Source organism: Colletotrichum navitas, assembly GCF_030913465.1.
Source record: "Colletotrichum navitas strain CBS 125086 chromosome Unknown LY79scaffold_104, whole genome shotgun sequence".
Lineage (NCBI taxonomy): Eukaryota > Fungi > Ascomycota > Sordariomycetes > Glomerellales > Glomerellaceae > Colletotrichum > Colletotrichum navitas.
In genome coordinates, this window is record NW_026850650.1 from 111357 (window position 1) to 130877 (window position 19521).

The 19521-nt window shown below is 51.0% G+C and overlaps 7 protein-coding genes across 7 annotated transcripts; 3 read left to right on the top strand and 4 right to left on the bottom strand.

The window, feature by feature from the left end:
- Positions 1–221: 221 nt before the first annotated feature.
- Positions 222–973, top strand: LY79DRAFT_569752 (uncharacterized protein). Its single transcript, XM_060559081.1, has one exon. The coding sequence runs from the start codon at positions 373–375 to the stop codon at positions 883–885; it is 513 nt and encodes a 170-aa protein (XP_060408569.1). The 5' UTR covers positions 222–372; the 3' UTR covers positions 886–973.
- LY79DRAFT_677540 (uncharacterized protein) lies at positions 965–4072 on the bottom strand (the record flags this gene model as incomplete). Its single annotated transcript, XM_060564484.1, is given in 16 exon segments — positions 965–1809; positions 1825–1910; positions 1926–2091; positions 2110–2288; positions 2304–2333; positions 2370–2402; positions 2412–2458; positions 2483–2515; positions 2531–2551; positions 2564–2864; positions 2874–2900; positions 2916–3039; positions 3070–3183; positions 3196–3330; positions 3389–3706; positions 3760–4072. Coding segments are annotated over 16 exon segments (2772 nt in total).
- A 1330-nt stretch (positions 4073–5402) lies between these two features.
- Positions 5403–7873, top strand: LY79DRAFT_653430 (salicylate hydroxylase; the record flags this gene model as incomplete). The annotated part of the gene is made up of 6 exons (XM_060562601.1): positions 5403–5414; positions 6214–6330; positions 6405–6756; positions 6810–7125; positions 7243–7324; positions 7382–7873. The coding sequence occupies 6 exons, from the start codon at positions 5403–5405 to the stop codon at positions 7871–7873; spliced, it is 1371 nt and encodes a 456-aa protein (XP_060408571.1).
- Positions 7874–7877: 4 nt separating this feature from the next.
- On the bottom strand, positions 7878–9823 carry LY79DRAFT_569756 (major facilitator superfamily transporter). Its single transcript, XM_060559082.1, has 3 exons — positions 9556–9823; positions 8684–9480; positions 7878–8611 (listed from the first exon to the last, which is right to left on the bottom strand). Exons 1-3 carry the CDS (start codon positions 9729–9731, stop codon positions 8118–8120), a joined length of 1467 nt encoding a protein of 488 aa, XP_060408572.1. The 5' UTR covers positions 9732–9823; the 3' UTR covers positions 7878–8117.
- A 1223-nt stretch (positions 9824–11046) lies between these two features.
- On the top strand, positions 11047–14164 carry LY79DRAFT_584055 (putative serine/threonine-protein kinase; the record flags this gene model as incomplete). The annotated part of the gene is made up of 8 exons (XM_060560373.1): positions 11047–11091; positions 11527–11570; positions 11653–11792; positions 12009–12156; positions 12216–12321; positions 12380–13166; positions 13221–13494; positions 13573–14164. 8 exons carry the CDS (start codon positions 11047–11049, stop codon positions 14162–14164), a joined length of 2136 nt encoding a protein of 711 aa, XP_060408573.1.
- Positions 14165–14571: 407 nt separating this feature from the next.
- Positions 14572–15387, bottom strand: LY79DRAFT_526898 (uncharacterized protein; the record flags this gene model as incomplete). The annotated part of the gene is made up of 3 exons (XM_060555877.1): positions 14572–14608; positions 14699–14835; positions 14908–15387. The coding sequence occupies 3 exons, from the start codon at positions 15385–15387 to the stop codon at positions 14572–14574; spliced, it is 654 nt and encodes a 217-aa protein (XP_060408574.1).
- A 1714-nt stretch (positions 15388–17101) lies between these two features.
- LY79DRAFT_677562 (peptidase family M20/M25/M40) lies at positions 17102–18815 on the bottom strand (the record flags this gene model as incomplete). Its single annotated transcript, XM_060564485.1, has 6 exons — positions 17102–17180; positions 17242–17358; positions 17419–17742; positions 17807–18591; positions 18676–18734; positions 18758–18815. The coding sequence occupies 6 exons, from the start codon at positions 18813–18815 to the stop codon at positions 17102–17104; spliced, it is 1422 nt and encodes a 473-aa protein (XP_060408575.1).
- Between the last annotated feature and the right edge of the window lie 706 nt (positions 18816–19521).

Here is a 19521-nt window from a genome sequence, read left to right on the forward strand (position 1 = left end):
TTATATAGGAAAAAGATAGATATCTAGTATTTCCCCCTTAAATGAGAGGCCTAAAAGTTATTCTTATCTAGGTAAGGCAAAATGCGAAGGTTTTGCATGGGGAAACTCTGCTAATGAAAAAAGGGCCCTTTTTAGCCTAGCGCTGTATTTATTTAGTTTCTGGCTAATGTTTCCCCTCACGTTATCCAAGTTGGCGCGTTTATATAACATTCCCGCCGTCTTCAATCAGACCCTAACATCAACGTGCTACTTCCAAAGTCCACATACACAACTCATACTTGTACGCCACAAAAGTTGTAGAGTTACTTTGCTATCTCTAGCGGGGAGAAAAAAAATTACAACGGTTGCATAAATAGACTGGTAATATCCACCATGGGCGCCGGAAACGAACAGGAAGACTCTCTGTCCCAGTCTTCGTCAGAAACGTCGGCCCCTGTATCAACTCCTCCAGCCACTTTAGCCGCCGACGAAACCCTTGGGGATGAACACGGTGATGTTCCGTGGCCAGGCCGCACTTTCTATATCATCGAAAGAGCGACCTGCCGGGCCATAACTATCGTGGACGACAAGCCGGTGCTCCAGGATCTCAAGGGGGACCGCCACCCAAGCACGCTATGGCACTGCGTTGAGAAGAATGGGTACTTTGGATTCCAAAACCCGAGGTCGGGGAGGTACATCGGCCACGACAGCAACGTCGGCATCCGGACCGGGGCCAAGCTCCGTGGGTGGGAGCTGTGGACGCCGCGGCAGCACCCCGAAGGGGGGCACCAGCTCCTGTCGCCGCTGTGGTCAGACGCGCTGATGGTACTGTGCGTTGCCGAGGACGGAATCGGTCTCGCTAGGCGGAGCCATGGCACGACCCTTTGGGAATTCATTCGGGTCTAGTCTGCTTGGCAAGGCAAGATAAACTTGCGAAGGAAGATGCAATTAGTATCACACGCTATTGGATTCAAAACAATCTGTCTTAGGGTGGACCCAAGAGCGGGACTTTGGTCTTGACCCAACCGGTGCTCGTGACTTTCACTTCGTCAGCGTCCGGCCTGTGATCCGTCGTCGGGAACCTGCACAGGACCCGGGCCACAAACGTCCGCTCCGCCGCCGGATCCGTGCTGCACTCGACCTTCTGGGCCGCCCACGGGTTCCTCTCGCACGCGAACTCGGCCACGTTCTCGCAGGTGAGCGTGCCGTACCCCTTGCCCCCTTCCTGCGCCTTGTACTTGCAGTGCCTCTTGTCGAAGAAGTACCTCTCCGCGCCCAACGAGGGGGGCCACGGGACGCTCTCGAGGCCCAAGGGCTTCTCGAGCAACATCCAACCCTGCGGTTCCTTGCCGCAGGGCTCGTGGTCGACCTGTTCTCCCTTCACCCCCACAGGGAGCATCCACCACGCGCCCTCGATCTCGAGCATCCCGTTGTAGTTGCGCATGACTGTGTCCACGTAGTAGATTGCGACGGCCTGCGAGGGCTCCGGGCCGCGTGGCTTGTTCGAGACGGGTGTCGTCTTGGTGGTTTCTTTCGGTCTCGGTGAGGCTTTGGCCGTGGCGGTGGATGCTGTCACGGGGGTCGTGGACCAAGTGATTGGGATCACAGTGAGGCCCGGTTCCCGTGGGGTAGGGTGTTTGACAGTCACAATTATAGTTGTGAAGATTGTTGTTGGGGCCAATGGACTTGTGTTGCTAACAGAGGTCCGCAGAGTTGCGGTGCTGGCAGGTACCCGTATGGTTGTGTCTTTGGTTGGAGCGGTCGGAAGAGCCGGTTTGCTAACAGTCGTCGGAAGAACCGGGTTGCTCGTAGTCGTCGGTGCCCATAGAGCTGTGGTGTTGATACGGGTCGTCGGGGGAACAGGATTGCTTACAGTCGACGGTGCCCATAGAGCCGTGGTGTTGACACGGGTCGTCGGGGAAACGGCATTGCTCCAGGGAGGATACACGACTCCCGAAGCCGATGTTGATGTTGACGAAAGCGTGACGGGGACCGCCGGGATGGTCTGCGGCAAGGATGTGGTGTGGTTGCCCGACAAAGGGGGTTTCCAGCTTGCCTGCGTGCTGGGCACGCCACTGGCAGGCTGAGAGATGGCAGGGGATGCCGAATCACCTGCGGACGTAGGAGAACCCACGGGAGGTGCGCCTTGGGCGGGAACCTCGCAGACGGGTTCCTGTCTACGCCCGAGCCGCAGCGAAAGCCCCGGCGGCGCAAAGAGCTGGTTCCTCAACGGCTTCCAGGCATCCGATCGATCGCCAAGCGGCTGTCCCTCAAACCACAGCCGCCACTCGGACTGTTCATTGCAAGTCCTCGCGGGCTGATACTGCAGCAGGAACTTCCCCCTGACGGTGTTCCTGCACATCATGGCCATGTATTCTCGGAGGTTGTACTCGTTCCCGTCGTCGTCGGTCATGACCTTTCTACTGTCCCACTTTCTCGTATGCTCCAACTTCGGGACGTATGCGTTATAGTCCAACACCTCTATGGGAATGTCGCCGTATACGTTGGCTACCTCCCGCTTCAGTCTCTCGACCCGCTCCGGCATTCGGACCGTGCCCCGCTGATGATGGACCTGGTTTATGACTTCATGCGGAATAATGTGGCCGCTGGGATCTCTGTAAATCGAGGGGAACATGCGGGCGCGCGGCGTGACGATGAAAGCCCGCATGTTCAAGCTCGAAGGCGTGTCGGTGCCTTGCGGCATGTCGCCAAATATGACCCCCGCCTCGCCGAGCTCCGGGCGATCCCTCATCTCCGCCAGGCCGTATTCGTAAAACCTGTGATTCGGGTCGCTGGGACTCATCCCACGGGGGAGATACCCATCAACCATCTGGTTGAACGTGGTATAGGGGTCCGCATTCATGACAATGGTTTCCCAGATGTGGCTCACCCACGCTCCGCGGCGGGAAACCAGAACGATGCTAGTGCAGCCGTACAGCCCTTGGAGCGCGAGCGCTTCGACGCTGCTTTTGAAGCGGACCCAGCCGGCACTTAGGGGGTAGCCATCAAAGTGATGGACGAGTTTCGGACTGTACCTCGGTCGCTCTTGACTGCCTTGGGCTATCCCCTCGATCTGGTCAGCAATGAAACCCTGGTGGTTCGGGTAGTCAGTCGGGTCAGGCCATCGGCCGAGCTCTGGGTTGCCGCGCTTGAGGAGACCTTCCACAGCAGGGACGGGCCTTTCTCCCCTCTTCTTAGGGCAGGCTTGTCCGCCACACGTGTCAGGACCACATACTGGTAAGAATGGAGTCGGGGTCTCAGTCGCCGTCACGGTGGTTGTTTTACCGAGGGCACTACACTCGGTGGCTGTCGTGTAGGCAGTCGTCGAGCAGGACGCGTCGGCACTGTTCCCTGGAACCGACTCACGTCAGCGGGTCTCTTGTCTCCTCAATGACACCATCAGACCTACCTTTTGTTACTGAGCAGAACACGCTTCTGTGGGTGGCAGTAATAGTAACAGTGCACGAGGACGAAGAAGTCGAGGTTGTTGTTGAGTGCTTCTCAGACTTGGTGGGTTTCTCGTCGTCATCCTTGTTTTCATCGCCTCCTTCATCTTCCTCCTTGTCGTCCTTCTCGTCGCCCTTATTGTCGTTCTTGGGCGGGCAATTGCCGATTTTCAGCCCAAAAAGCTGGATGCAGAACTGTGGCACGTCGATCTTGATGTTCGGCGGGAACGTTAAGAAGCAGTTGAAACATATTATCGGAGGGCCGACGAAGGGGATAATGACTAAATCCAGCTGGCGGTTAGCACTATCGACAAAATGCTCAGCCGAAACTTACTTGGAACAATTGTGGGGTGGTTGCTGCCTGGGGATGTGGTTGTGATATACGTGGGCGAGGTGTAAGTAACTCTCTCGAGAGTCTGAAAGCTTACCCCTGACGGCAGGGTAGTCAACGTCAGATGCGGCTCATCAGTCAGAGTATCAGAACCAGCCGTGATTGAAGAAGTTGTGGCGGTTGAACTTGGAGTAAGGGTCCCTGAGCTCTTCAGAATGTTGATACCCGTCGTTGTACCTGGCGACTGACTGTTGTCACCAGAAAGGGAGGCAGTGCCATTTACTACTACAGTCGTGGATGAAACCAGGCTTCCCATGGGCTTGGAGGACGGGGGGTTAAGCAGCGATGTCAACTTTGATGTTGAAGTGGTTGCCAACGATGTGGATACCGAGGTTGGCAATTGAATGGCGAATACACTCGTTAAAGAGGCTATCGTAGGGACCGCCGGCAGTGTTACCGATGAATTGGAGGTCTGAATGACGACTTTCGTCTCGACTCTGGTAACGGTAGTGTTACCGATGATGATGCTGAGGGTGGTTTCTGCTACAGGTATCAATGTAGTTGATGAGATGTTTTTAGACCCCGCATCCGTACTTTCCGCTACAGGTATGAATGTTGTCGAGGGGGTGTTTCTAGACTTCAGATCCGTCTATAAGAGTCAGTCAGGTATCTCATTTGTATCATGCAAGCTTTCCTGCAGCTTACCGTCGTGGCATTTGACCTTGGAGGGACCACCGGGATGGTGCAGGAACCGATCCCCACCCGGCACGAGGTCTGGGCTGGTAGACTCCCAGCGGTGCTGTTCGCGAAACGGGGAGCATGGCGGAACCGATCTAGGTCTGGCCCCGAATCTGCGAGAGACAGCACATTGCCGAAAACCCCGTAGAGGAGCAACAGGGTGAGTAGAAAATCAGCCATGTCGCCTGAGAATCCGAGAAAACTCTGGCACGATTCGGAAAACGTGTAAGTGCAGGGACCTGCTCGAGGAAGCAGTATCGACGTGGGAGATGCGCCAATCGACTCTCGCTAGTTATTAAACATTGTGTAAGTGGGTTATCCCCAAAAGACAAATACTTCAATGGCCCGCCCTGAGTCTGCTTGAGTTGGGAGACAAATGGGCTCATATTCCCCTCTCAAGAAACATAGAATGTGAGATGGGTACCATTCAAAGTAGCCACGATCTCGGCTATGAAGTGTTACACAGACGATATCAAATGGAGACATGAATACTATATTATCCTGTCGTTTCTGACAAGGGAGACCTATTCATTTAGACCACGCATGAATGGTATGTTTGCATTAGGAATGTCAAACTTTACACAACATCGAGTCTACGGCAGCCAGAGGAAATGTTCAAAAGGCCTGTTAAAATGTATGCAACTATGTTGTTTGTGATGGAAAGCCAGCTGCTTCCTCCATCGCTAAATGTAACAGGCTACTGCGTGGATTTAATATGTTTGTAAGACGTAGCGTAACCGCCATGGCAAGCAATTTCTTTGTATGCCGCCTTCCTCACACCAGCAAGGGCGAAGGGATACCTGCACGCGGTGTTACACACGAAGCAGTACTTTGTGTTGAATGTAGCCAACGCCACCAAAAAATAAAGAACTAGAGTGTGTGCGAAGGGAAAGGGGATGGGAGGGTCGATGTCGAATGATGTGAGTGGATCAATTCCTAGATTCTAGCGACTCTCTACTCAAACCTCTTTCTAAGCTTACAGATACATGTGATTCAATCTAGAATGCGCAAAAATACCCGTGAATGATTTATGAATTATAGGTGCAAAATTATAATGGGCCAATCATGTACACAAACTTGAGGGCTCACTGCGAATTTACCATACCTTTAAGGCTAAACTAACAAAACCACAAAGTTACCATTATCTCGCAAGCGGTGACGAGTGCGATCAATTCCTACAAAAGTCGATATCCCTGGTCTCCCAAACACCCTCACAACTTTTCTTCTTCAGTAGCCAGGACTAATTCTGTGCTGATTCGGATCACGATAACGAGAACACGTGCAAGATTGTGTCTGCGAGAGGTTCGGACCACAATACCATACAACATTAACCTGGATGAAGACCAGGTCTGCTCGTGGTGCCTCTGGACAAGATGCGAGAATATCCACATAGACAAGGTGAGAAGATAATGAAGAAACGGTTCGGTAATCTAGGGATTACTGCGAGTTCGACAACTAGTTATGACTAGGCTAAAGACCAACTGCCACGCTCATTTTGGTTGGCTTTTCGTGCTATTAACCGGTCTTGTATGGCATGGTGGGGTTCCCTTGCCGCGGGGTAGCTTGGAGGCGAACCAGAATATCATGCATGCATGATGCACCTCAGCAAGGCCTTTTAAGCAGTAGCGCCTCGCAGCTTCAGCCGTAGAAGATTTCCTCCCTACACCTCAGATTGCATCCATTTCCATCCGGTCAAACTGGTATGCCATGAATACAGAGCCAAGCCTGAAAGTCATCATTGTTGGCGCAGGCATCGGCGGCCTGACCTGCGCCATTGGATGCCGAAGAGAGGGTTTTGAGGTGGTGGTTCTCGAGAGAGCCAGCAGGATCATACCAGTAGGTCCATCAGCACGCTCGCACTATTCCATTACGTCGTGGTCCATAAACTCAACCTGACCGTCATGTTGTAGATGGGCGCGGGCATTCAGGTGCCGCCCAACGGCACAAAAGTGGCGCGACAGCTTGGGTTTCTGGACAAGCTACACCGGGTGGCAGACACTGTCGACACGGTGGAACTCCGCCGGTTCGGAGACGGTAACAAGTTATGCGAGCTCACCGAGGCACAGTGTCGAAGGAATTACGGCGATCCTTGGATGGTGGCGCATAGAGCCGATTTCCACAACGCGTTGTGGCAGACGTGCCAAGAGCTGGGAGTGAGCCTCAACCTGAGCATGGAGGTGGAGAGCATCGACTTTGAGAATGATACTGTGTACATGGAAGATGGAGATGAGATTAGCGGTGATCTCATCATCGGCGCCGACGGTAAGGCTGCTTTAATGATGCGTGACAAAAAGAACCACCCCTGATATGAGCAGGTGCCCTGTCTGTATGCCGCGATCAATTTCTTGGGAAGGCATCGCCTCTGATCGAGACGGGCGACGTAGCCTATAGGGCAGTGCTCCCAATTCAGCACCTCAGGGCCCTGAATGACCCTCAAGTAAATGATCTCTGCGCGCAAAACAAGGTTTTGACGTGGCTGGGCCCAGGTCAACACACTGTCTTTTACCCCGTCAGAGGCGGACGAGAGATCAATCTCATCTTGATCCGGCAAAAATGCAAGGAGCCCGAGCACTCGCATATTGAGGGAGACGTGGGAGAGATGAGAAACTTTTACGCCGGATGGGATGAGACGTGAGTATAATTATGTATCTTGTTGCTGCAAAATGTCATGATGCGGCCAGCTAAGATGGGCTAGATACCGAGCTGCCGAGGCTTTGTTTGGATTGTTTGGACACTGACGCTCCACAGACTGAGGAAGATCATATCTTCGGTACCCCGGGTTCAAAAGTGGATGATCCGCATGCCGCCCAAGGTAGACCTAGAAAGCAGGGTACGTTCAGTCCCCTTTCAATGCCTCTCTCCGGCATAAAAAAACTCAGATATCAAGGATCATTTTGTTCTCCTGGGCGACGCTTTTCACTCGAACCTCCCCTACCAAGCACAAGGCGCAGCCATGGCTATGGAGGACGGGGCCTTCCTTGCCAAACTACTCGGCTTAGCGAAAGAACACGTAAGAGGCAAATCTGCGATAGAGAAAGCAACTATGCTAGGGCACTCTGAGGAAGACATGAGAGATGAGTCCGTGGGGGAACGCGAGCTCAAGAAGTTGGTCCCCGCCGTGCTTCAAGCATACGGAGTGGCCAGAGGGACGCGAGCATCCGACGCACTACGCGGCGAGGGTCGCACGGAGCCGCTTCGAAAATGGTTCCATGTGCCCAAAGGACTCGAGCAAGAGGCCCGGGATGCCGAGTTGGCAGGTTACGACTTCGATGACGAGTCGTTGCACAAACAATGGCGACTGCATTGCGATTCGGTACTTGGGTATGACGCAGTCTACGAGGCTACTAAGGTGGCCAAGACCTATTTGAAAATCGGATGAGGTATGCCGATGCATCTACATTCGTTACATTCTCGACAGACAATGCACTAGTAACTACGTTCTATGTACAAGCTTATTGACTTTTGACGGTGGTCAAGTGCCACAGCCGGACCAATCGACCAATAACTAAACTCCATCTAATCTAAGAAGCAAAACCCATTTACTCATGGGGCCAAAGTACTTTTCCAGATCTCTATTTAAATGCTTAATGATAACTGTCATGAACTCCTGAACTCATAACGTCTCAGGCATCTCTCGTATACTCCGACTTTTGGCGCCAGACGTGGCCGTATCTCATAACAAACGCCGGGATGGGCGCCAGGCAAATGCTCAAGACCCCGAGCATCGTAAATCCCCAGCCGTATCCGAACCTCTCCATCATGGGCCCGCTGGCCAGAGGAAGGAAGGTGCCGGCGAGACATCGCGTCACGATGACACCGGTCATTGCGGAGGCGGAGTACAGGCCAGTAGCGTCGACGACGTATGCCGAGATCGGCAAGGAGGCCATGAACATGGTGAAGCCGAGCATTGCTACCGATAGCAGGAGGTAGCCCACGGGGAGGCGTAGCTCTGCAACCCAGCCATATGCGATGAGGGACAGGGGCAGGGTGAAAGCGCCGATGATGGCTAGCGGGAGACGGTACTCGGGGCGTCCTACCGCGTCGTTGCCGCGGAGCACCACGTAGATCCTGTCCAGACTGAAGTTGCTAAGTAGGACATTGAGGAAGGACCCGATGCCTGGATTGTGTTAGTCATGAATTTGCTTCGTCGCCGGACGAGCTACGCATGACAGGTGGATGGGGAACTTACTGAATGCCATGAACGAAAGGCCGGTGAGCGCGGGAGAGAAGCCGTAGACGTCCTGGAGAATGACAGGCAGGCTGATGGACATGACGTAAAAGTAGGCAAAGGTGATGCAGCCGAAGAAGGAGAGGCCCATTAGGACGCTGGACCGGAAGAGCACCTGGAAGGGCCGCTTGACCGACTCCCAGAGCTTCAGCAGGCCCTTGTGGTCGTCGACGCCGGCCGGGTGCAGGGACGGGCCGTGCTCGTCGGCGTGGCGGGCGGCGCGGCGGCGCAGGATGGTCATCTTGTAGGTCTCGCGGAAGCAGGTGAGGAAGAGCAGCTCGCAGAGGGCGGCGAGGGCGGCGCTCATCCACAGGACCTGGCGCCAGCCGAGGGTCTGGGCGATGGCACCGCTGATCATGGGGCCGACGGCGCCGCCGAGGAGGGGCGCGACCATGACCAAGCTCATGGCGGAGCCGCGGCGGTCCGGGGCGAATATGTCGCCGATGATGGCGGGGCTCAGGACATTGGATGCGACGGCGAGGCCGGTGAGGCAGCGGGCGGCGATGAGGAGCGGGGTGCTGGTGCTGAGGGCGGCGAGGACGGTGGCGGTGATGAAGAGGATGTTGGCGGCGTTCATGACGGCGTAGCGGCCGTGGATCTCGGACAGGGGCGCGATGAGGAGGGGGCCGGCGGCCTCGCCCAGCTCCCAGATGGTGACGAGCAGGGCGGCCGCGGGGGAGTTGACTCCGCCCTCATTCCGGTCCAGGTCCGCTATGATGTGTGCGGCGACGGGCACCACGGAGATGCAGGTGAAGGTGCTGCGAGAACAATCGTCAGCCTGGAGGGTCGCTCTTCACGAGACGGTGGCAGAAGGAAGACGACGAGGAGCGTACACAGTGAAGGCCGTGAGGGCCAGCAGACCGACAATAGTCCACTTGAAGGGGGTCGGCCACTCTCTGGGGTTCTCAGGGTCGCCATTGGGGTCAAAGTCGAGCAAATGCTTCGACAGGTCCTGCTCGCAGAGAGGGTCTTCTACGAGTAATGGCTGCTCTTCTGCCACGGTCGCCATGGTTAATATGTCTTGTCCAGGCGGAGAAGTTTCTGGCTATGCCAGGCGCAAACAGGAACACGCAGAATTACACTTCAAGAGGACCACCAGCATGCAAGCGTTGGTTGCGTGTGCTCGCCCCACGCCAGAGACTAAAATAAGGGAAAAAATTCGTGGGTGGCAATATGCGGGCCGATGTTGGCCGTCCCACATGCATGTCAGCAACTATACTAAATGATTCACTGACTAGAGAGTATGTGTACGCAAATGCCATTAGTGTAATTAGTGTAAGTGCTCCCTTACCATATTGCAAGATGTCAGGCGAATCAGGTAGCCCGTAACACCGCGGTATCATTGACTTGTACCTTGCATTGTTTACATGCAACGACCGGAGCCGGATTGTTATAGGTTACTGATACATTCAGGATCCCATCCATGTCCGATCAGAAAGACTCCGTGGGGATCTGGTCCGTAGTTGATTGGCTGTCGAGTCCAAGCACCCACACCGGGTTCTATCGGCACGTCGTCGTTGGCATGGCGCTGGATCACTAGGACCAGAACCGTATAACTCACCAATACAAGTACGTCTGGGCTCTCTTGGAGTAGCTATCGGGTCGTAGCATTATTGCTGAAGAGTGAATGCAAGATCCTTAAATACGTATATCTCGGCTGCTGCGCACGCATACTCGGCATACACACTGCCTCCTCAGCGCATAGACAAACGGAAAGTCTAGCCAACACCTCTCCAGGTCCTTGTTGTTCCTCATACATAAAAGCCTAACATAAGTTGAAGGCTGATAGAATAGTTTACTGGCCAACTTATACACATAACTGAATAGAGTAAGGTATGTTCAGATAACACATCCTTACTACTTGTGGTCACTGTAAAGACAAGGTGTGTATTCTATGTTACAGCCGAACCTGACCACTGGAAGGACAACGGATGAACATCACGGAATCATCGACTGCTGCCAAGCGGAATAATACTTACACGGCCCTCCTGGCAGGCTTCCCGGATCTGACAGGCTAAATCGGCCGGGTTCGACGTTTGAACAAATACAGCAGCGTCGCGAAGATACGCGGCAAGAGAGTAAAATGTGACAGCAAAGCAGTAAGGAGCGACGAGCAAGAAAGTGCTAGCGAAACGACAGAGTCAAAAGACAAGTATTAGTGAGCAGAGGGTGTATTAGTTGGTTTTCTTCGTAGGTACAACAGGAGGAGGTCGTCTAATATACCGAGGGGCATGTTATAAAACACACCCTTGGGGTTGTGGGCCTTTTGTCCCTTCTAGCCTGTAACAGATACCGCCTCGCTCCGCGACAGGGTGTTTTCAACCATGGCCTGCGACCAGTCCGTCCCTCAGCCCTACGCCACCCATAGGGTACAGCAATCTGATATTAGAACTTTTTGAAAGTGTATTAGTTAGGCGCATCGCGCTTTTGTGTAAATTGATTTCCCTACGCTCGCTATATCATGAGCAGGACTGAGCGCATCGGCGCTAGCGACTAATATTAGTTTTGTCACCGGTGCTTAATGGCTTGCCCGTGCGAGGATCGAGCTCTCTACCATAGCCGTGGCATGGTAGTGGGCCTCCTTCTGTCTTTCGACTTATTGCATTACTTATATGCCAGAGACTTCAAAAGGTTTAGGCAGACGATTGGATTCTGGCATGTAGAGGCGGTTAGCTGATGGCTTGCTTCTGAGACTGGGTCACAGAAAGCAGTCCAAATTGTGGCGTGCCATAGTCAGAATTCAGTGCAGCGATGAATATTTAATATAAGGCTGGATACTCCCAGACTTGATGGTTCACCTCTAGACATCTCGGATTTCTACCTTGATTAATCTTTTGCTCTTGGAACAGTATGGATCGCACTCCCAGGGACAGCTTGCCGTCTGTCCTTCAGCAACGGAGAAACTCTAACAACCAAACTGACGCCATTAGGCCAGTGAACCTGTCCTCTTCTCCTGCTTCACCTACTTTATCTCTACTCAAAGCGCCTTACAGCTCAGGCGAACCTATCCAAACTGGCTTCCGGCCGCATCAAGATCCTCTGCTCAAGGGTTGGACGCAATTCGCACACTGTCAGTCTGAAACAGGGAGTCGGGAAATCGAAAGTGGCCACGAGTATCAAGATTCTCCTCGTGCCTCTCAACAACAATACATGCCACCTATCATCTTGGCTCATCATCGAAGAAAGCTCTTTTGATGGGCTTTGCGGTATGCGAGCATCGTAGTTGTCGTTTTTGTCGCGTTCCTCATCCCAATCATCACTTTAGCCAACGATGCGGACATCATAGATGATAGTACACCGCAAGCCATTGAAGCGAAGCAGTACCGAAACCTCATGTTCTACATCTGTCTGTGGCTAGAAGTGACCTGGATCGGGGCCGTCGGCTCTGACCTCCTCGGCCTGGGTATTCCGTACCTCTTCAGGTTTATGGCAAGGTAAGTTGTCAAGTGTTGCAAAGTTTGCAGCTATAACCACCTCTAACTGGGTAGCTTAGGTATCTCAATTCAGCTCATCAGAGGTATTGGAGAGTGTTCAAGTTCATGAGAAGGCCAATTGCGTTTCTCGGAACCACACTTGTCACGTACATCTTCTTTGCTGCTGTGAGTGTAGACCTTGACGAATAGCCGCCAGTCTGATTTTAACTCTTGAGGGTGATAGTGCATCAACGAAAATGAGCTCTTAGCCGTCAATATCAACAAAGCCCAGGACACCTTCGCTTGGGATGATGTGGTCGCCGATGTCTTGGAGCAGCTGACCCTCTGGGTCTGTTTTTACTTCATCGAAAAGCTTTTCATATCCTACATCATGATCCACTACCACTATCGAGCGGACAACGTGAAGCTCAAGCGCACAAAGGACCTGCAGAACGCCCTTATCAATCTTTACGATGCCTCAGTCTTTCTGCACCCACCTCACAGCGGAACATTTGCCGAGGAAGACATACTCATCCGCAACGCCAAAGGAGACGCCAATGGCTCGGGCCGTGTCAGGGTTTCCAGCTACCTCGCGCGGCTGGGCATCGACGGGTACAAAATGACCAGTCTCTTTGGCAATTTCATCTCTGCCGAGCCCAATGCCCACTGGCTGAGGCCTGCCAGCACATATGCGGTCATCGAGCGTTCCTGGGCGAGCCCGGTGTCTGCGGTTGCGCTAGGGCGACGTATTTGGCTGTCTCTAGTCGCTCAGGGCAGGCCTGGCCTCACGGTCGACGACATAATTGAGGTCCTCGGTCCTTATCGCAGAGATGAGGCTGTCAGGATTTTCAAGGCGCTTAACGAGAACAACAGCCCCGACATTCGCATCGAGGAATTTGTCGGGATGGTCACAGAGGGCGGCAAGACCCGTCACGATATCTACCGTAACATGGACAGCATGGACCACTGTATCAACACATTCGACTGGTTCTGTCTTCTGATTCTCGCCGGCGTCATGATATTTTTCATCAGTAAGTCATGAGTGATATCTCCCTTCGCCCGCGAAAAGCTCACCCATTTTGTAGTGGTCCAGTATGTGCCGGCCATCAAGCAGATTCAAACCATTCTTTCCAGTCTTGCCATCGGTCTTTCGTTCGCTGTCGGTCGTACGTTTCATCATCTCCTCGTCGGCATCGTCTTCGTCTTCTTCGACCATCCTTATGACATCGGGGACGTAGTGAATGTCTACAACATGGGCTCAACCGCCGCCACTGCCTGCGTCGTCAAGCAGCAATCGCTTCTGTACACTGTCTTCCGGCGTCTCGATAACGGCTGCGACCTCCAGATCTCCAACGACCGGTTATAGCAGAAACGGATCGAAAACTTCTCGCGGTCTGGCATCAACCGCCAGGGCGTCACCTTGTCCGTGGACTTCAGGACCAGCTTCAAGGACATCGTCCGCCTGCGCACGCTCCTAGAGGAGTTCCTCGCTAACAACGCGCGGGATTACGTCCCGGACAGCCTCGGACTGAACGTCGTCAACCTCCATGAACTCAGCAAGATGGAGCTCAGACTGGCGTTCACGCATCGCAATAACTGGTCCGACGACAGGCTACGTGCCCAGAGGAGCAACAGGTTTCACTGCGCCTTGGTAGCGGCCTGCAGGGCCATCCCGCTATACAAGCCCGGCGCAATGACCCCGAAGTCGGGTGAGAACGGCAATCCGATGTACACAGTCCAACTCGGTACCACTACCGAGTTGAGCGAGAACATCGAGAAGGAGAAGGATCGCAGACAGGGTTTGCGGTGGGATGATATCGAGATGGATGCCCATCTGAACACGAATCCGACCACGGCCAAGAACATGACAATGCATGTCGACTCCGAACTAGCCAAGTTGACGGAAGAGGATGCATTTATCAGATTTGCACGCCTCCCAGCTGTCTCTACTAAACAACCGGGTGTCAGTACTGCAATCGACGTCCAGGCCATGACAACAGGGCTGCGACAGACCACAAGGCAAGTATAATGAAAGAAGAAGAAAAAAGGAAAGAAAAAGCCAGGGGGGCTGATAGCAAGCTGCGAGCCTATCGCCACGGTAAAGATTGATCTCTTATGGATTGCATCTTTGCCTTCGTCCTTTGCACTTCTTACATGGCTTTTTGTACCTGTGCCTGTGTGGACATTCAACTACGAAGAAGTCCTTTTTGTTTTCCATTTCTCAATTATCAGTGGCCTCTAAATAAGTTTCAAAAGTACTTGTGGAGGCACTTGGCGAAACGTGTTGATGAGACTGAAAATGGTTGTCCGGCCTATTGCGAACGACGCAATCCGGATCGTTCTATGTGATGGATGTTGGTGTGTCTATATCTGCGACGTGAAAATGTTAGCCCAGGATTGCAATGAAGCTCGCGTGGACCATTACCTCCAGTAGTATCAGAAGACTCGGCCACAGATGATGCTGTTCGACATGCTTCAACACGTCTCAGCATTTCAATTACAGTTTTCAATCTACCGCCAGTTAGACTGCAAATAACTTGACCGTCAGATTATGTTCACATACCCATCGCCCTCGCCAAGAATGGGTTTCTCAGACGCTTCTGGAGTCGGCTCAACTTCAAATACGGTATTCAGTTTCGACAAAAGACATTCTTCGACTGCGTACAGGCCGAAATTCGAGATCAACCCTTGCAGAGCCTCCTACGCAGATCGCCACGATTTAACGCAAGCTTCTGAACACGGTCTAGGCCATTTGAAAAAATAATAACATACCTCATAATAAGCCTTCGTGTAATCCGAGGCTAGCTCACAGGCTGGGCGATATAAGTTGCTCTCGATGTCGGAGGCTGTTAGTAATTCGATACAATCTTCCGTGCGGTTCGCCTTGAAGAACCCAGTTTTTGTTTTGCTCCCAGACAATCTTTGGGCTTCGCTTTCAGCCTTCCGCCGAGAATCATGGAGGCTCCATACGCGTTGTATAACGGTGCGATTGTATATGAGTGGATGTGTGTAGCGATAAGGGCGCATCAACTCGTTGACCTTTTCGCGGAAGTCTTTGATGACGGTTTCCAGTGCCGCCTCTACATCACGAGAGGCTCCCTCGATGTTTCTCGTCCATCCAATGTAGCCAAGAATTTCTCTGACACAATTTAGAATCCTGTGTGTGATATCCGCTTTAGTCGCCTGCACTATCTGCTCCCATGACCGGCATCGAGATATAAGTAGCTCGGAAACGATGGTTGGACTCAGCATCCCAGGCAATCCACTGTTCCAGCTTGATTTCACCATGCTCTCGATTTCACTGAAATCATATGGTTCTGTGGATCCTTTTGATATATAGGATCTCTGCTGCTGCATCCTTTGTTCAAAAAGGGCAAGATCCCGTTGGATATTTGTCAGTAGCCTTGTGTCAAATGAATACTTGTCTAACTTGGTAATATTGAAAAAGGGATTGGGGTAATCGCCACTCAAGGCAGCCGTTATCAATAAAGAGAATTCTTTACTAATCGTGCTTGACGTAAGACAGTGTTTAGGTGATTCATTTTGTAATGGGCTGGGGCCTTGAAATTCTATGTTAGACGGTCCTAGCCATGTCGCCTCTAGATTCTGACATATGTCAGGTAGGTGGGCCAGAAATTTGCCGAGTATCATATCTTCGAGACATCGGCAGAAGGCTTCTGCACTGAGTTGAGGTGCTCTCATCGTGTACCAGATAGGTTGTTTTAAGTGCTCGGGGTCGTCGTCGCAGGTCAGGGTATCTGTTCTGCAATATTTGAGTATGCGCCAACCGAGACGAATAATGTTCTGATGACTGTAATGTTGTGTGACTGAATCTTATTGCTCAGATAAATATGTCGTCCAGGAGGGAAAATCTATTAGTCGTAAATTGCGCTGCCTGGGTTTGTAGATCTCGATATTGATGGTGATGTTTGAAGCATCCCATGTTGGTCTGTTGTTGGTCTCATGCTGTCTCTGCTCGGCGTCTATTACTCTCATGAATCTCCTTAAACCATCGGTGATATACTCTTTATTTTCTCAAGCATGGATCTGCTCTGCTTTGACATTGCTTCTTTCTCAGGCTGTGGGTGCATACTAGCAATCCCACTTGCGGAGGCGTGATGAAAATCAAAGTGGATAGGTAGCCGGCTACTTGCATAGTCATTTGGAAACGCTAGACCAGAAATAGCTCCCATAATGACAAGCTTGCTCACTAGAGAGCCGCAAAGAACGAAGCTGGGAATTTCGATCTCGTTCCCAAGAGTCAGCGAGCGCATAGAGAAAACTCTTTTAGTAACAGATCTCAGTTCATTTTCGTACGGAAAATGGGATAACAAGATTGGTACACGTCAGATCTTGTGCCAGAGGTTTCTGCTAGGTCAAACATCATCCATGACATGTTATATCAAGACGTAACGCAGCCCAGCTTCAAAGCCTGCCGTGTTGATGGATAGTATTCTTATCCATCAACATATAAGTTTTGATCAGAAAGTAAGGTCGTGCTGCGGCATTACTGAATTCGCAAAGTACCGATTTGTTGCAGCGATAAGACTGCTTGTCCTATTTATTCGTACTGGGTAAATTGTGCAGTTCTCCCACTTACGTTCTTCTGCTCCTTCGCCGCCTAATTCTCAAAGAATTACATGTCAAATTAGCGACTCTAATGGCCCGCACAAATATATAAATGACGTGAGGCTGTTTACAAATGCAGTTGGGTAACTGTGTCCGGTGCATCCGTAAATGATTCAGTTTTATGAGTGTGTCGTCTGGCTTTTGGACATATTGGGAGTTAGGGCGTTGATATCTTACAACGCAAAATCCTGACGTTGCAATATGCACATTGATAAGGTAATATCTGGGCCGATTACCTTGTACAATAGAAGTTTACTCTGTATCCGGTTTACTGTGCTCGTTATATGAACTTTTAGAACTGGCAATCGTGAGTATTTTCTTCTAGATGTAAGATTGACTACACTTTTCCGTTGCTTTTACGCCACAGAGTTCCCGCTTCTTGCAAATACGACCCATAAAGCTTGATGGCGTTGATGCTTTCAACATTGTCAGCCATAACAAATAACTATCTAAGACCGAGGCAAGCTGTTCACTCACTAGTTAATCTTGTCCAACTTTTCGTTGGTACTATGGTGCCCATCTGTAGGCCGGCCAATAGGGAGCAGCAGCACGTTCTTCTTCAGGATCTTCTTGAAGTCAAGGGCGATGGGGATGCTGCAGGAACGTTAGCTGTGAGTTAATATAAGACTTATGATGCTCAAGGTGTTGGCTTACCTGCCACCCTCACACGTGATGGCTGGATCGATACCCCAGACATTCTGTGTTGCTCTTATAGCGGCTTGGTAGTTCCAATGACTAGCATCCTCATAGAACCAATCGCTAGGATAAGCTTCAATCTCAATGTCATTCCGACTTCCGAGCCCATCGAAACGTTCTTGGATGTACTTCCGTACAATCTGATCGATTTCGTCCGCCTTCATGAAGGGTACAGTTCGAATGCTGAACTTGCCCACCAATTTAGCGGGAATCGAGGTGACTGCCCCAGCGCCGGGCAAAGCATTCTCGATCCGGTGTAGACTCAGGGACGGCTTCTTCCATCTTTAAAATGTAAATGTAAGTTCAGTGAAAGTTGTAAGCAGAGCCATTGATGGAAAAGACTTACCGAGCAATGAGTGCGTCAGCCTGGTTGTCGTAAAGGCTCCTTCCCCCAGTGCCACCGTACAGGGACTCTTCGGATATGTTCAGCTTCTGATAACTCTCGTATTTCTTCTCCGTGACGGGTTGAACGTTGTCATATATCCCAGGTATCAGAATCTTCCCATTCGAGTCCACCAACGACGACATAATGTTCACCATGTCAACCATTGGCTCGGAAATTTGACCCCCAAAGCCGCCGCTGTGTGCATCCTGCTTCGCGCCCGTGATCGTCACAAGATAGAAAATGATGCCTCTTAAGCCCTGAGGGATGCTGATCTGCTCGTTACTGACCCAAACAACATCGGCGATGCAGACCACATCAACGTCGGAGAAGTACTTGTCTGCCTCGTCCTCCAATGCCCCTCGGAGACCGAAAGACCCGGTCTCCTCCATTCCCTCGAAGCAGAAGACCAAATTTGCAGGCACTTCCAAATCAGCTTTCTGGAAAGCCTCTATCATGTTGATCCACCCAACCAGGGGGCCCTTGTCATCCGATGTGCCGCGGCCGCAGAGCCTGCCACTTTCCTCGACTGTCATTTCGAATGGCTCGTGTTTCCAACCGTCTTCGAAGGAGGCAGGTTGAACGTCATAATGGCAGTACACAAGGACTGTCGGCTTTTCGGGGTCTTTGCCATAACGTCCTAACACCAAGGGCGGAAGCTCGAGCTCCGTGTTCTGTTGTTTACCAAGACTTTTGAGTCTCACGTCGATCCCGACAGCTCTCATCTTGGCGGCAACCCATTCACTCATCTAAGTTGTAGTCAGTGCCAGAAGATTTGTAGCCGCTGGTCTTTTCTTATGTTTTAGGACTCGAATATGCCTCTAGTTCCGTACCTCAAAAACGTCCTTCCTCCGGTCCGCATAGGCCGAGATGGATGGAATTTTGACTGCATCTTCAAGTCATATTGCGCATTACCGTATGAGAATTTTAAATTAATTTCAACCCGACAAGCTCCAGTTGAACGAATATACATGTTGGCATATGGGTGATGCGGCCAGAGGCGGTAGGTCACGTGACACACCGCCTACCAGCAGAATCCCTTACCCTTGCCTATACGCAAGGGTGCTGCCAAACTTATGCTCCTACTTTACCCTGTTAACTAGTTAACTATTAATAACTATAAATTTAACTACCTTTTCTTAACCTTTATAATATTATAAGATATAGGATCCTATTAATTAACTAGTAAAAACTAATATTAATTAATAGTTAATTATTACTAATAACTAGTAATTAATAAGGCTTACTATTATAAGAGTTTACTTAGCCTACTATAACCTAGTAGACTACTAACTAAGTTAAGTATTATTAAGGCTACTTTACCTCTATAAGAAACACTATAGCGTCTATTACGCTATTAGAACCCCTTTAATAAGCAAGAACCTCTTCTACGCTAACTATAGTACTATTAAGAAGAGACACTTAAGTAGTAATAATTACTACCTTATTTAACTTTCCCCTTTATTTTTATATTTACCTCTTTAGAAAACTATCCTTATCTACCTTATATATATAAAACTAACCTAGCACTATCTAGACTTATAAGTATAAGTTATATTAAGAAGAAACTTACTACTTAATTACTACTATAAAAGTTATATAGTAATTACTACTAATTAACCTTAATAACTAACCTTATAATAAGTTAATCTAGTAGTACCTTATACCCTAAGGTACCT